The sequence below is a fragment of the Eubalaena glacialis genome, chromosome 11 (assembly GCF_028564815.1).
Source record: "Eubalaena glacialis isolate mEubGla1 chromosome 11, mEubGla1.1.hap2.+ XY, whole genome shotgun sequence".
Taxonomy (NCBI): Eukaryota; Metazoa; Chordata; class Mammalia; order Artiodactyla; family Balaenidae; genus Eubalaena; species Eubalaena glacialis.
The window spans coordinates 25680932-25697052 of NC_083726.1; the positions used below are offsets into that span (position 1 = coordinate 25680932).

At 43.0% G+C, this 16121-nt stretch overlaps 1 protein-coding gene across 1 annotated transcript in view; it reads left to right on the forward strand.

Moving 5' to 3' along the window:
- The window catches only part of CCDC38 (coiled-coil domain containing 38), a 43477-nt gene that overhangs the window by 19150 nt on the left and 8206 nt on the right, over window positions 1–16121 (forward strand). The window contains exons 6-11 of the mRNA XM_061206638.1: window positions 3858–4015; window positions 6141–6230; window positions 8441–8498; window positions 11618–11687; window positions 13236–13387; window positions 14684–14819. Coding sequence (XP_061062621.1) covers window positions 3858–4015; window positions 6141–6230; window positions 8441–8498; window positions 11618–11687; window positions 13236–13387; window positions 14684–14819 — 664 coding nt within the window. The remainder of the gene's footprint in view (window positions 1–3857; window positions 4016–6140; window positions 6231–8440; window positions 8499–11617; window positions 11688–13235; window positions 13388–14683; window positions 14820–16121) is intronic.

Sequence of the window (16121 nt, forward strand, 5' to 3'; positions counted from 1 at the left end):
TACTATTGAGTCAGGCATCTTGACTCTCCCTGGCCTTCCTGCAGCCCAAATATCCGCTCTTACCTTTTGTGGAATTTCCTCAAGGACGGGTCTTCCAGTTGTAATAGTGCAGCTCAGAGGGCGCAGGTTTAATCTGGGAGTACTTTAATGTCTGGTGAGAAAATCATTTAATTTTGTTAGTAGATCTTGCCCCAACAAGGGAACAGGGGTATCAGGCATGTACAGAAAGCTGGGCTTTAAATATGTTTTTTTTCCAGTTATATAGATCAGAGGTAGAAAAGGGGGGAGTGCACAGATACCAACCCCCTGGGTTGACCTTGGTCATCTAGATCGGCAGGAACTTGTCTTAAGGGATATTGCCCTGCCTGAGGCAGAGGATCACGTGAACTGAACTGAATACCCTGTCATGTACAGGGAGGGGAGTCGATCCCTTCTGACTGTCTGGTAAGGAGGGTACGAGGGTAGGGCTGGTTGTGGCTGTAGGAGGATTGTTGGTAGAAGTCTTGGCACGCCACGCAGGACTTCCCCCTTCATATGGCGGGAGGGCCACAGGGCACCCAAGGAGGAGCCAAATGTAGTAAGTCGAGATCATCATTAGGCTCTGACTGCAGGCAAGACAGGCTTTTTCTGAGGGTCTTGCCTCTGAACCATGATTTTACATCTATTCTGCAAATTCTTATTCTGATATAAAGACCTAATTTGGTTACGCTGCTGAAAAAATTGCAGAATAAGTTAGAAAAAACAGTCAAATGACTTGTACCTGCTTCCTCTTGATCTGAGGAAAGTTGATATTCACAGTGCAAGGCAGAGCTGATGGTAGGACAGCCAAGATTTCTCCATGTGGAAGTCCATCCTCTGGAGGAAAAAAAAGCCCTTCGTGAAGCAGGAGCTCTGTTGTTGGCTGACCGGGCTGCCTCCATCGTTGTGCTCCAAGTACTTTACTTCTTGGCCAGCAAAAACACGGAAGAGCCTGGAACAACTGCCGTTAGCAAATGCCTGCCGCCTCTTCCCAGCCTCCGTGGATTGGGCCTGACGTCAGTCTTATCAGAGACTCGACATCTGTGGGATGCTGCAATGCTGGCTGCACCTGGAAAACCCTTGAGTTCATGGGAGATGAAGGAAAGCACCAGGGTTTGCCAATCTGGGGCTCAGGGCACACTTTGTTCCTTTGTAGGAAGCACCTGGGCACACTTGGGGCTTGCCCCCTCAATGACTCCACCTTAGTGCTGATTCTGAGGGGTTAGCTGGCCCCCCTGAGAATGGACGTTTGGAGAGAGTGTGCAAACAAGCAACTCCTAAGTCAACATTTAGCCGGTACCCCAGGTTTCAAACCCAAGAGCTGAGAACAGTCTACGGATTGCAAACCTCTAGAAAATGGCCTTCCCTCACTCCCCCCGACCCCACCCCGCCCAGAACAGCAGACAGCCTCAAGAGGTGTGAGGGAAAAAGCAAGAACCATACAATTTGGGAACCAATTCCATCTCCTAGTTTGGTTTCTGGAAAGAAGCAAGCAAATGCAGTAGTGACTATTCACAACTTGGCTCTATGAATTCCCCGGAGGATCCAATGAGGAGTCAAAGAGGGCCAGCGTGGATGTGAGGGTTCCCTTAGAGAACACTGAAAAACTGTCCATTAGAGGTGATTGCCAAGAACTGTGGCTTGAAAGTCACCCATGCTACCAGCTGCTGAGGAAGCTGCCCAGCAGTTCCAAGACTGTAGTCAGTTTGGCCAGAGGCTCCTAATAGTTTTCCCCTGTGTGCTAAGGGCAGGCTTGCCTATTGCAGAGGGGCCTGTGAAAGTCCAGACTGCCTCACTCGCCAGCTCAGAAAACTTACCTGATGAGGAGGGTGAAAGAGGTGACTGCACCACCTGGAAGAAAGTGAAGTGAGGAGGCTGCTTTAGACTCAGTCGCAGCTGAATTTGAGAGAGGAATTCAGGAAGATACAGGCTGAAATACCCAAGCCCTCACTTCCTTTCTGAGCATGTTGGTGTTTAATCTTCCTGGTAGACGACCAAAACATTTTACCTCCCCAGCAGAGATCACAGGCGAGCTAATCTAGACGTCTGGGCTATTTCTAGGTGGAATGCATTCAGCCCAAGGCCTCCATGTATGTAGCCCATGGCCTTAAGCACCACGGCCAATGTTTGTTCCTCCAAGCAAACTTTCCTTTTATATATAGAGAGACTTAAAAGCAGTTCAATGCTAACTCCCTGTTAGTTTGGCTCATGCAAAATAGGGTTAAAATTCTCAGTAAGGGAAAACCAAAATGTGTCCAATTATATAGAATTCCTTTAACCCAAGAACAGGGTATGTTCCTCTGGGATGGAGGATTTTCCTGCTTTACACGCCCTCATTTCTCCTTTACCCTCTCACCCCAACAAGGTAATCAGGGCTGGTTCCATTAAGGATACACACCTGTATCAATACCTTCAGGCAATCATATTAGGGACAGGGGAGAAAAAAAAAAACCCACACCTCCATAAGGCAAGGTTTCTAGTCAGGGAGCAATGTCTTTGGTCTCCTGAGTCAGAGGGCCCTCATTCATATCTGGTTTAATAAAGTTCTGCTACAGTCATACAAGAGCCAACCCCTATCAGCCAATCCTAACAAATAAAAGTCAGACACAGACAAACATAGATGAACAATGAAACCAAAGGCCCGGGGCTCTAACCCAAGGTTCGGGAATCTAACCCAACAAAAATCTCCCCAGGTTGGAGCTCTAAACTATAATCCCAACAAGGTTATTAGACAGGCACAGGTGCATTTTAATGAGCTTACTCACCCAAAACACCTCTGATCCAGGAGCTGCTTCTTTTCTCAAAAGTGAAAGTAGCACCAAGGAAGCTGGAGTGCCAGGCTGGGGAAGCAGGAACATGACAGGTGACCCTCTAGACAGATTCGGTCTGGGTGGCCACTCTGGATTGGTGGCAAGGCACACACTCCACTAAGGGCCGCAGTGCCTCTGGCAGGCACTCAGAAGACCTATGTCCCTTTGTGGTCGCCAAAATTGTTCCAGGCAAGGGCTCACTGCCCGATGCGCATAGAAGCCGATACTATGGCACCGGCTTTTGAGAAAAGAAAGAGCTTTATTGAGAGGTTGACAGGCAAGGAGACAGATTTGAGAGCCTTGCCTCCTGTGGTCTTGCCGCTCAACCTCTCAATAAAGCTCTTTCTTTTCTCAAAAGCCGGTGCCATAATATTGGCATCTATGCACATTGGGCAGTGAGCCCTTGCCCAGTAACATGATCATCAATCTATTCTATGTGTGCATATCCTTGGGCATGTTTTATTCAAATAACATTCCTACAGGTTTTTGTTTTTTTTTTTAATTTATTTATTTATGGCTGCATTGGGTCTTCGTTGCTTCTTAGGGGCTTTCTCTAGCTGTGGTGAGCGGGGGCTACTCTTCGTTGTGGTGTGCAGGCTTCTCATTGCGGTGGCTTCTCTTGTTGCAGAGCACGGGCTCTAGGTATGCGGGCTTCAGTGGTCGTGGCACATGGGCTCAGTAGTTGTGGCTCGCGGGCTCTAGAGCGCAGGCTCAGTAGTTGTGGTGCACGGGCTTAGTTGCTCCGCAGCATGTGGGATCTGCCCGGACCAGGGCTCGAACCCATGTCCCCTGCATTGGCAGGCGTATTCTTAAGCACTGCGCCACGAGGGAAGCCGTCCTACAGGTTTCTTGCCTCTCGTCTCATATCTTATTGAAGCCCATATTTTTATGGCCATATTTACAATATTTGTTAAGCAAATTATTATTCAAACACATGACCAAGAAAATGACTTTTGTAAAACCTTTTTTAAAAAATGAACATGCTTTCACACAGATATATCTAATCATATCTTTATTTCTTTTGAGTAGTGAAATAGCAAAAACAGAATTCCTCCTTAAAGAGTATATGAACTACGGATTTTTTCTGCTGAAATTGTCTCCAAAACAATGGCAAATCCAGCAAGCAATGAAAAGGGTGTCAAAGAATAAAGAAAATGTGAATGTCATGCTTCCAAGTATAATGACAAGTAAGTCCCATATTCTTAAGTTCAATTAAGTAAATATCCCTAATTCTAAAATATTCTGCCTCAATGTTTGTTTTTTATTAGTCAGAATTTTTATTTTAAGCAGAACCTGAACAATCCCACTATCCCACTATCTCTGATATTATAAATTATTAATTTGGAAACTCAGGTTAATTTCAGATATGAAGCAATAAAAATATATACATGGAGAAATAGAAAATACTTTATTTGTAGATAGTATGATAGCATACCTACAAACCTCTCCCCAGTAAAAAACCTGGAAAACAAGTTGACTTATTAAAGCGTTCTATAGAGTAAGTGGACACAGAGTCAATTATACTTTATTAACCTAATATGTCAAGCTAAATAGATTAACTTTATTAATTAGAAAATATACAAGGGAATTAAATCCAAGAAAGCAATAATAACCTTAATTGTGTGACGAGGAGATTTGACAAATGAGAAATGTGTCATGTTTTTAGATAGGAAGGTTGATTTTGTAAAGCTGCCAATTTTTCTGAAATTAATTATAAGTTTTATGGAATTATAATAAAAATGTTACCAAAAATTTGTCAGGGAGTTGGGTGTTGGGTTAGGTAGAACTTTGCATAATGATTCTGAGGTTCCTCTAGAAAGATAAACAAATACTTTTGAAGCAAGAAGGTAACGGGGGGGTTGTTACTTATCCTTTAAAATGTTATATAACATATTATCACAGAGTCTCAGAAATTAAAACAGTATGGTACTGGCATTAGGAAGCCAGCTCAATGTACCAGGAATAGATCCTATTACATGTAAGAATTTCGTAAGTGATGAACCTAGGGTCGCAAATTGAAGAAGAAGACTTATACTTCCAGCAACCTTGGGGTAACAAGGACCAGACTTACCCTCTTGCCTGAAAAATATATGGAACAACAGTTTTAAGACATCAGACATCAAGGAGCAAAGCAAAGTAATCCCTGAGAGAGGGGAAACAAATGAAATGAGTCCTGTGCTCGCCTCAGTGTACTGCCTGGAGAGCATTTCCAGGACACAGCATGGGGATGGGGTACTCAGCAGTCCCCATGGATTGAAAAGGCAGAGCTGGGCGTAGGGAGGACATGGTGGCTGGAGTTCCTAGGGCAGAGTACTGGAGGGGAGAAAGCCACACAGAAAGAGGGTTCTGATGATCTGCATTCTTCAGCTGAGAGCTGATCCTGAGCCTTAGGTGTGAGAGCTTTTACACCACTGAAATCGGCAAATTACAAATCAGGGAGAATCTTTTTCCCAGAGAGCCGGTTGTTAAACATTTGTCAGCACACCAGGGGTGGCTGCCCTGCTCAGTTCTCTTGTGTCCCTCACTGTGCTGAGTGTGATTAAATCAGATCATGTGTATAAAGCATCAAGCAGTTAAACTCAATACATGATGTTTGACAAGAGAGAAAACCCATGAAAGGAAAACTGAGAAGTATTTGCATTTGACAACTTAAGATTCAGTGCTCCTAGACTTCTCATCTAACTAGAGGATGCTCAGAAAGCAGTGAGGGGCTTCCCTGGTGGCGCAGTGGTTAGGAATCCACCTGCCAATGCAGGGGACACGGGTTCGTGCCCCGGTCCAGGAAGATCCCACATGCCGCGGAGCGGCTAGGCCCGTGAGCCACAACTACTGAGCCTGCGCGTCTGGAGCCTATGCTCCGCAACAGGAGAGGCCGCAACAGTGAGAGGCCCGCACACCGCGATGAAGAGTGGCCCCTGCTCGCTGCAACTGGAGAAAGCCCTTGCACAGAAACGAAGACCCAACACAGCCAAAAATAAATAAATTAATTAATTAATTAAAAAAAAAAAAAAAAAAGAAAGCAGTGAGTCTCAGTCCAGAGGAGTGAATGGCTAACATTCGGATTTTAGCGGTTCTGACAGACTGATATGGGAAACAGAGACCTCCTCAGGCCCCCCAGGTCAGTTCTCATCCATCCCGCCTGCTCCAGAGACCAGCCCTGGCCGTCTGCATAATACATTTGCTGGTTACCATGTCCCCATCTTAAATTTCTGTCCCTGGAAGTTTTCACAATAACTCTACCTTCACCCTGAAACAAATCTGTCATTCTCAGAAGTGTTCCCCCCTCCCTACCTTGTTTATTTTCTGTTCTAGAATTAAGTACAAGGAGAAGAGAGGGCAACATGGAGTTGTCCGGGAGGATATCATTTTCAGAAGACGCTTCTCTGGGAAGGGGTAGCCAAGGTAACACTGGAGCTTTGGCACTTCACTCACAAAAACAAAGCCAGAACAGGTGCCCATCTCAAAGTGGAGATCCAGGACCTATAAACTAACCTGGAAAACAGAGGGTAGTGTCCACATCACCCTTAATCCTGGGGAGCTAGGAGTTCTGTTTCTCTCTCTCTTGACATTATTACAAAACTCAGAGAGGTGGGCGAATGGACAGAACTGGCAGAGAAGTCAGGGGCAGAGGATCTGGCATGAGTTGTCCCTGGCTGACTAGCACATCCCCTGAGGTCCTTCCTGGCTGGACCTCCTCATTCCTGTGGTTCAGGCCTGCCTTCTGGTATTGATGGACCCATTCCCAGGGCCCAGCAAACCAGGTCAATGGCAACCAGGTGACTGCCATTGGCCAGTAACTCAGGGAAGTAACTGGGAAAACCGAGGAAGCTCTACCATGCCCATAATCAACTCCAAGAATGCCTTCAGCCTCAGCCTGCCCTGCCCTGTAGTCATTCGAGTTTGTGACGCCCCCCCACCCCGCCCCATGCAGGCTGACTTCTGGTGACTTCTTCTCTCCTTTATCCTGTCAACCACTGGAGGTATTTAGTGGTGCAGGTAAAGCTCAACAGTGCAATCTGCCTGCCCAGAAACAACCCTGATATAAGTACACTTGGCCAGCAGATTGAGAAAGTGAGTTCCTTCAGACTGTGAGGCCAATTAGGACCCAAATTATTTAAGACATATTACTTTGCCTGTTAGAGGATCTGGAGTAGAGTGTAGGGGAGGGGGGTGGAGGAAGTAGGTGGTGGGGTCAATGTCTTCTTCTCTTTAAAATCTTGAATATAGAAGTCACTCAGTTTAAATAACATCCCTTAACAAGACGTTTTAGTAATATGTGTTCCAGTATCAGTTTAAAAGCTTAAGATGGTAATTTATGGCGGTGGTAGAATCCACTGGTTCTTCATCCATTTTCTTTCCTTCCCCCACTCACCATGTATATATATTGGAGGCATACAATGTATCGGGTACTTTTTAAGACTCTGAGTACACAAAGACCAATAGGACATAGCTCTGCACCCTGGACCTATACTATACAATACAATACAATAGGGCAAACGATACAGCAGTGATAGTGAGGGGTCTGGGAGCAAAAGCAAAAAATGTGATCTATGCCTGAGGCATTTAGAACAGTCTTTTTTTTAATATATATAAATTTATTTATTTATTTACTTTTGGCTGTGTTGGGTCTTCATGGCTGTGCGCGGGCTTCCTCTAGTTGCAGTGAGCGGGGGCTTCTCTTGTTGCGGAACTCGGGCTCTAGGCATGCGGCCTTCAGTAGTTGTGGCGTGCGGGCTCAGTAGTTGTGGTGCATGGGCTCAGTAGTTGTGGCGCATGGGCTTAGTTGCTCCATGGCGTGTGGGATCTTCCCAGACCAGGGATCGAAACTTTGTCCCCTGCATTGGCAGGCGGATTCTTAACCACTGTGCCACCAGGGAAGTCCCAGAAGAGTCTTTAAGAGGAGGTGACGTTTGAGCTGGATTTTGAAGAATAAGTAGGAACTTCCCAGGTAGAGGGTGGGAGAGTGGGACCTGCTGTGGTTTCAAGACAGAATAGCACAAAGGGTGATTGGAAGTCACGAGAGCACAGGCATGAGGAAGCGTGGCCAGGCTGGGGTGGGGACACCTGGGGGCCAGTGGATGCAGAGACCCAAGACCAGTTTTGCCCACTTCTCAGTTTCAGACCAGGGTCAGGCCCAGACACTGGTGTCAGGGGAATGAGTGCATGGGCGATTTGTATGGGCCTATGGTAGGTCTCTCCACAAGATGTAATAATTGAAGTCCATCATTTTTATTTTATATCTTGATCTTTTAAAATCTGTGATTAGAAATATGTATGATTAGGTAAAAATAGAACCATGGTTTGTATTTCACCATCTACGTCCCTGATTTGTGACCTTTAATAGTTGTGCCATGTTTTTGACAATATGCACCCCCCCACCCCAAACAGTGCCTTTGATTTTATGCTTGGAACCAAAAGTAGTAGAATAAAAGAGCTCTATTTCCTATATGATTATTATTCTAATAATAATTTTTAAAAAGTAATGGGCATATCGGTGCAGAAAAAATGAATTATCTTGTACCAAATAACAAGGACTCACTTCTAATTACATGTTATTTTTTTCACTTCCACCATCACCAATGACATGGACTTCGCCTGGACATTCTGAACAGCAAAACCGCGCAAAACGACCACTCCCACCCTAGAGCAAAAGAAATCATCCTTATCAAAGTACGGTACATATTGATTAACTCTCTTGGAAACTGTGAATTTTTTTTTTTTAGCAAATATTTCTTTTAGCCTTTCTTTAACATATGTACCACGTATCCACACCCACCATAACAGATGCCGGAGGTAGTGGTTCCATGTACTCCTGAGGTGACCAAGCTCTCATAGGCCTCCCTGCATCCTTTGATGAGGGCCTACAACTGCTATTTGCAGAAACTGCCTGCGCCCTGCATCTTGGGTCTTTGCCTCTCAGAATTCACTGCCCAGTTGTTTGAATCCACTGCTGACTTGTGTGTTTGCAATTTTACCATGTCATTCAAAATTGCTGCAATAAGACTATAAAGCATTTTTTGTTTCTTCCCTTATTTGATTATTGACTCATTTATACTCATTATTTCATAAATTGGTAGTTCTCAACCCTAGCTACCCCAGGGGAGCTTTTAAGAAAATATGTTGATGTCTAGGATGGGTGCATCAGCCCCAAAGGAAGGATCTGGGCCAGCACTGTATTATCCATGACAAAAGCCAACACAGACACTGTGCTCTGAATTCCAGGGGCCCTGGGGTGACTGCACTTCTGTGGCATTTAGGAGTCACTGTTTCATTGTGTTTTTAATTAAATTTTCATTTTGAGATAATTGTAGATTCACATGCAGTTGTAAGAAAAAAATACAGAGAGGTCCCACTACGGTTTACCCAGTTTCCCCCAATAGTAACATCTTACAAAATTGTAGTATAATATCACAACCAGGATATTGATATCAACAGAGTCAAGATACAATCAAATACAGAATATCATAAGGGTTCTTCATGTTGATGCACACAGTAATACTCAAACGTCATATTCACTCTCTCAGAAAGCTCACCACTCTCCTAGTTTCTTTCATTTACTCAGCACATATTTATTGAGTGCCCTGCAGGGCCAACAATAAATAAAAGACAGTCTCTGCCCTCCAGGAGCTTACCATCTAGTGAGGGAGACAGACAAGGAATTCGTCAGTTACACTATAATGTGATAAGGCCATTGGAAGGATAAGCTCAGGGTGCCACAGGCATGCAAAGGAAGGACTCTCAGCCCAGAGGAGAGGTAAGGGACTGGGAAAGCAAGGGCGGGATCAGTGAACACCCTCCAGATCAGGTGGAATCTAAGCTGCGTCTGGTGAGGAGGAGTGGGTCAGTGAGGACACGCTCTGGAAGAGGGAGGGGACTTCTGGGACAGGGGTGACTGGCGTTTGGCTCTGTTCAGAATGGCTGGGCCGCAGGGTGCAAGTGGGCGAGGCTGGAGGGGTAAATAGGTATTGTATCATGAACAGGGAAGCAGTGGTGCCATCCAAAGGAGTCTATGTTTTGTTCCAAGTGCCCTGGGAGCCACTGAGGGTTTTAGCAAGTGTGTGACAGAGACCCAGTCAGATCTGCATTTTAGAAAATTGGATATGGTGGTATTTTAGAGAATAAAATGGACAGGGATGAAACTAGAGGTGGAGGGGCCAGTTAGGAGCCTGTTGTCACAGTTCATCAGGTGAGAGGTAATGGACTGCCTCAACCAGACAGTGGCAGCGGGAACAAAGAAGGAAAGGCTGTGGGACACATCAGGGAAGTGGTATTGACAGGCTTCCCCTACACTTTGGGGGAAGTGTGAGGAAAAGAGAGTGGCCACAGATAACTCCCAAATGTCTAGTGTGGCAACCGGGTGTATGATGTTGTCATTCAATGATACTGGAAACACAGTAAGGGAAGCAGGCCTGGGAGGAGGATAAGCAGTGTGATCTTGGATGTGTTGGTTTGAGCTCCCTAGCAGACACCCAAGTGGATATTGGTGTCCAGTTAGAGGCTGGCCATTGAAGTCCAGAGCTCAAGAGAAGGAGAGAGAGATGTGAGAGTCAGTGTATTAGCAGTGGTTGAATCTGTGAGAGAGGATGAGATCAGCCCAAAAGAATGGTTAGAATGAGAGGCAAGAAGGCTGAGGAACCACAGACCCAAAGAAAAGGAACCTCAAAAGGTAAAAGAGTATCAGAGAGGTGGGAGAAGATTGATTAGAAAATGCGATCACTGAATCCAAGAAGAGTGGCATGGACAGCAGTACCAAATGCTTTCTCAGGGGATGTTTCCCAAATATTCATTTACTTCTATGGCCCTTTCTCAGTTTTCCTACAACTTATTTCCCATTGCCTAACGGGCAGCTCCAGGTAGGTTATTTTGTCCCCTCAAACTCAACATGAACAAAGCAGATCTTAATCTTGTTCTCATCCCATCCTTTAACCGTTTTCCTTCCTGTTAGTGCAACCTCCATTATTCCAGGCTCACAAACTACAAGCGTTGGAGTCATCTTTGTCTCTTCTGCTTTGGCCCCAGTAGCTCTTTCTATTCTTGGTTCCCATGAATTCTTTCTTTCATGCATCTCTAGATTCTCCTCCCAAGCCCCACCCATTTACTCACTTTTCCCATCATCACTACCCTCTACTTGAAAGTGTTACTTACCTAGATCACACCAACAGCCGCCTTACTCTCTCCTTACTCCCTGCCCCTCTTAATATTCCAATCATTTTCAATTTATCCTTCTTAAAGGATTTTTCCAGAGCCACCTTGCAAGCCATATAATTATTCTTTAAAGATGTACCTCATCACCCACCCCACCCCCCAACCAACATTTCCTCAGCCTGATCAGAAGATATTTTAAAAGGTAAAATCTACTCTTAAAAAGACAAATATTGTGTTACTTGGAACACACGTTTTGTTTTGAGCACTAGAGCACATGTTTAGTTTCTCAAGAAGACTGCCTTAAAAAGGACAAAGCAGATGTAGCAATGTAGATTGTCATGTGTTTGTTTAATTTTTTTAAAATTTGAAATTTTATAGATGCACCTCAAATAATTGGTATCATGTGGCATGGCCCTTCCTTGTGGTCTGTTTGCGTATGTCACCCTTGTCTGGGACTGAATCTGATTTTCTTTTGCATACTCATGGAATCCATGGATTCCTGCAATCAGCAATTCCCTAAAAGGCTAAACAGGCTATTGAAAAGAACTATGTTACAGTTAGGTTCCAAAGACAATTTAGAAATGAAAGCAAATCTGTTGACAGAAAGTGGCTCAGAAATCAGGCATTTTCTTTTTCTTTTACAGCCGAGCTGAAAGTATCAGTTCAGAAGACAGTTTGGAATTCTTTTTAAATGATGATATGGACTATGATCTGGTAACCGGATTATCTTTCTTGATTTAAAAATTGTGTTTGGTGAAAAGTATAGATGCTCATTTCTTCTTTTGAAATTAAAATGTCCTATTCCAAATATTCCACAACTTTCCAGAAGAAAATATGATTTTGATACTGTTCTCCAGTTATATACAGTTCATCTTTGTCATCAGACATTTAATGAAAAATAAATGTCAGGACTTCCCTGGCAGTCCAGTGGTTAAGACTCCGTGCTTCCACTGCAGGGGGCATGGGTTCCATCCTTGGCCGGGGAACTAAGATCCCACATGCTACACGGTGTGGCCAAAAGATAAAATAAATAAATAAATAAAGGTCTATAAGAAGGTAACAATTTAGGAGATATACATTATCTACAATCTTCCTGTAAAAATAACCACCTTCTGATTGTTTATCATTTTATTGGGGCTTGAGATATACTGGGTAGCTGGACTGTGAGATAAATTGACCTTCAACAAAACAGCCCTGTATGTTGTTGGTTGTATGGCTACAACCCTGACTTTGAGCCAATCCCACCCTAAATATAACCACAGAAACTCAAAACGAATGAAAAACACTTGAAAACACCATCCATGTATTATGTATAGCATATCTTATCCAAGCCTTTTTTTTTTAATTGTAGAAAAAACATAATTTACCATCTTAACCATTTTTTAGTGTATGGTACTGTAGTGTTAGCTATAAGCACACTGATGTGTAACAGACCTCTAGAACTTTTTCATCGTGCAAAACTGAAACTATACACCAACTGAACAACTCCCCTATGCCCACTCCCTCTAGCCCCGGGCAACCACGTTCTACTTTACATTTCTAAGAGTTTGATTACTTTATATACCTCGTAAAAGTGGAATCATGCAGTATTTGTCTTTTCGTGACTGGCTTATTTCGCTTAGTCTCATGTCCTCATGTCTTCCAGGTTTATCCATATTGTAGCAAATGACAGGATTTCCTTCTTTTTTAAGGCTGAATGGATATACCACATTTTCTTTACCCATCCATCCGTTGATGGACATTTAGGTTACTTCCACCTCTTGGCTATAGTAAATGTGATGAACATGGGTGTGCAAATACCCAAGTCATCTTGCTAATAATTAAGTTTACTTAAAGTAATATAAACTTATACTTAAAATTTTGGAATATAGAAAATCATTAAAATGTGGGGAGAAAATGACCTTCACTTAGCCTCCTGTCTTTCTCGTTCTTCTGTTCCTCTCCCCTTACCTTTCCCTAGACCTGCCTTTCCCTTTTTCCTGCCCTTGCCTCCTCCTCTGCTCCATCCCTTCTTCTTTCTCTTTTCCTCACCCTCTTCCTTTTCCCCTTCTCTAATAACCTTCATCTCCCCCTAACACCCAAAGTGCTCTCTTCCTGAAGGCCAGCTCTCACGTGGAAATAGGCTCCTTTGTCACTCTCTGCCCATGTCTCCCTCATAATCAGAACGGTATTCCTTTACCCCACTGTTTTTTTCCTAGATGTCACATGTACATAGGTAGCATGTTTTTAAGTGAATTATAGTCTTCATTATTGATTGATTAGGAGCCAGAACTTTATTTCAAAGAACCCGAAGAGTTACTTCAGGTCCTCACAGAGCTGGAAGAGCAGAATCTTACTTTGGTACAATACTCCCAAGATGTAGATGAAAATCTTGAAGATGTAAATAAAAGAGAAAAACTTATACAGGATAAAATGTAAGTCATTAAAAACAAGTAGGCTTATTCTATTAACCGATTTCTAACCAGAGATAAAGTCCAACTCATTTATGTATGGCCCTTCCTTGTGGTCTCTCTGGATTTAGGATGGGATTTTTGTTAATAATAGTTTACACTGAAGAGTGTAAAAGGTAGAAGTTATATTTACACAGAATAGACTGGCTTTAGTTTAATTTTAGTCCCTACTTTCACTTGTCAAAATATTTTCCTAGCTAGCAATAATAAAAGACAATTTAAAAGATTAAAAAGAATTGAAATGTCACCTACTGCCTTAATTTTTGTTCAATACAGTTTTATGCTATCATCTGGCTAATCAATTCATGCTTTGGATGATAATGCTAATAAATGCATTTTCCTTGGCTGTGACTCTCAGCAAAAGTTTTTTTTGTGTGTGACTTAAATATTATATCATTTTATAATGTACATATTGATATATCAGGGCTATTATAAAAAAGGATTTCTGTTGGGAAGGAGGCTGGATTTGATGACTCACAAAATTCCTTTCTACTCTAAAATTTTATATGATTACAATTTTGGAAAATAGCTTCAAGTTGCAGAGAATAGATCTTTATATCTACTCATTCTAAAAATGTGTAGAACCTTTTTGGGAAGAGTCTTCTGGATCAGAAGACGGCAATCTTTTTAAATAGTTAAGTCAAACTACATTGAACTTCGGAACATATTAACTTGTTCATAAGTTAAGAACCTAAAACCATAATCTCATAACCACCCAGTAGACTACTGTATCCTTTTAATCCTTGTCTCCTCTCTCCCAGTCCTCAGTGTATGGGGCCCCCGCCCTGACAATATGATTTGAGGGGATGGGGTGGGTATGGTTGGGCAGGAAAAGGGGATCTATATCAGAATCTCTAAGTGAGTAGTCAGGAGTCTGTACTTTACCCAGTGGCTCCTCAGATATTCTGATTATCAGCCAGGTTTGAGAACACTGACATACTAGGTCACACAGCTTGGGCTCCCAATACCTCAGCTCTGCTGCTTTCTATTTGGGGGACTCAGGGGAACCACAGAAGTGGGGGTGGGGTGAGAAAATGCTTCCTGATGGAAGTTAAAAAGCATCTGTGCATTTATTTTTCTCACTTTAACCTGAAAAGTTGCATGTACTTTGTCAATGTCTTAAAATATAAACTTGTATTTGGCTTGCTAGACATAGGATGTTGACACATGATCTGGAGGGAGTGCTGAAGCTCCTGACTGATGGCTTATTTCACTAAACCACAAATTACAGACAAGGGTCTCTTTCTTCTTTTGCAATAGAAATACCAACATAGAGTTTCTTTTGGAACACAAGAAAATGCTTAAGGCTAACTGTGTAAGAGAAGAGGAAAAAGCAGCAGAACTGGAATTAAGGTCCAGGCTATTTAGTTTTGGAGAATTTAATTCAGATGCTCAGGTAATCATTCTTTGCCTGTAGTAATTTTATTTTGGCTCATGATAATAATAATCTGCATTCCCTGTGTATTAAGCATTGGAATAGGGGAATTAAAGCAAACCACAAGTCCCAGGTTGATGATAGAGCCAGGAAAGCAGCTTGAAACTAATTACCTTGTCAATATGTAATAGCTAATTTACACAGTAGATAGAAAGCATTCAAATTGGCATTGGAGTTCTCTTAAAATGTTACAAAGTATGAGGCTTCCCTGGTGGCGCAGTGGTTGAGAATCTGCCTGCCAATGCAGGGGACACGGGTTCAGGCCCTGGTCTGGGAAGATCCCACATGCCGCGGAGCAACTAGGCCCATGAGCCACAACTACTGAGCCTGCGCGTCTGGAGCTTGTGCTCCGCAACAAGAGAGGCCGCGATAGTGAGAGGCCCGCGCAACGCGATGAAGAGTGGCCCCCGCTTGCCGCAACTAGAGAAAGCCCTCGCACAGAAACAAAGACCCAACACAGCCAAAAATAAATGAATAAATAAATTAATTAAAAAAAAAAAGTTACAAAGTATGATGCTGAGATTTCCCCACCTATAAATACATTTCTTTTAGTCAGTATACATATTACCACACATATGAAGTAGTTCACTACCTGTGATCATTTTGGTATTAATTTGAGGGGCAAATAATTAACAGAGGAAGCACTGAATCAGCACTGAATGGAATTATCTTCCCAACAGTGAGCTTGTAATAGATTGTGGCCTCTTTCGGGTCTGCATGGATCCATGTGTGCTTATCTGTTTGCATGCTGGTTTCTCCCAGCTCCATGCAAACCCCAGGGTAGGGATTGTCTTACCCTATCTAGTCAGCTAAGTTTAGTGTCCTCATAAAGTAAGTGCTCAATAAATGTTTGTTGAATGAATGCTTAGGTTAGTTTTAAGACCCATAACAAAATCCAGCTAACATTGGTTTTCTTGTAAAAATCTCAAATGAATAAAATTCAAAACTCATATGTGAGACTAATATCACAACTATAGTTATGAACTTGATTTTCAAACAGAGGTAGATTTAAGGGGACTCTATCAGAAGATGACTGTGCTCCCCTACCCATAGGTGGGCAGGGTTATAAAAGACAAACCCGTTTATGGCTCCTTCACAGCCCACATTTCCTAGGGTGGCATAACACCCGGAGGTAGGAGGGGATGGGGCTGTGCACTGCCAGAGCAGGAAGTGTGATGACAGCCACCTCTCAGTTCTTCAATGCTGGTTTTTTTTTTAAACCTTTTTTTAAATTGTGGTAAAATATACATAACATAAAATTTA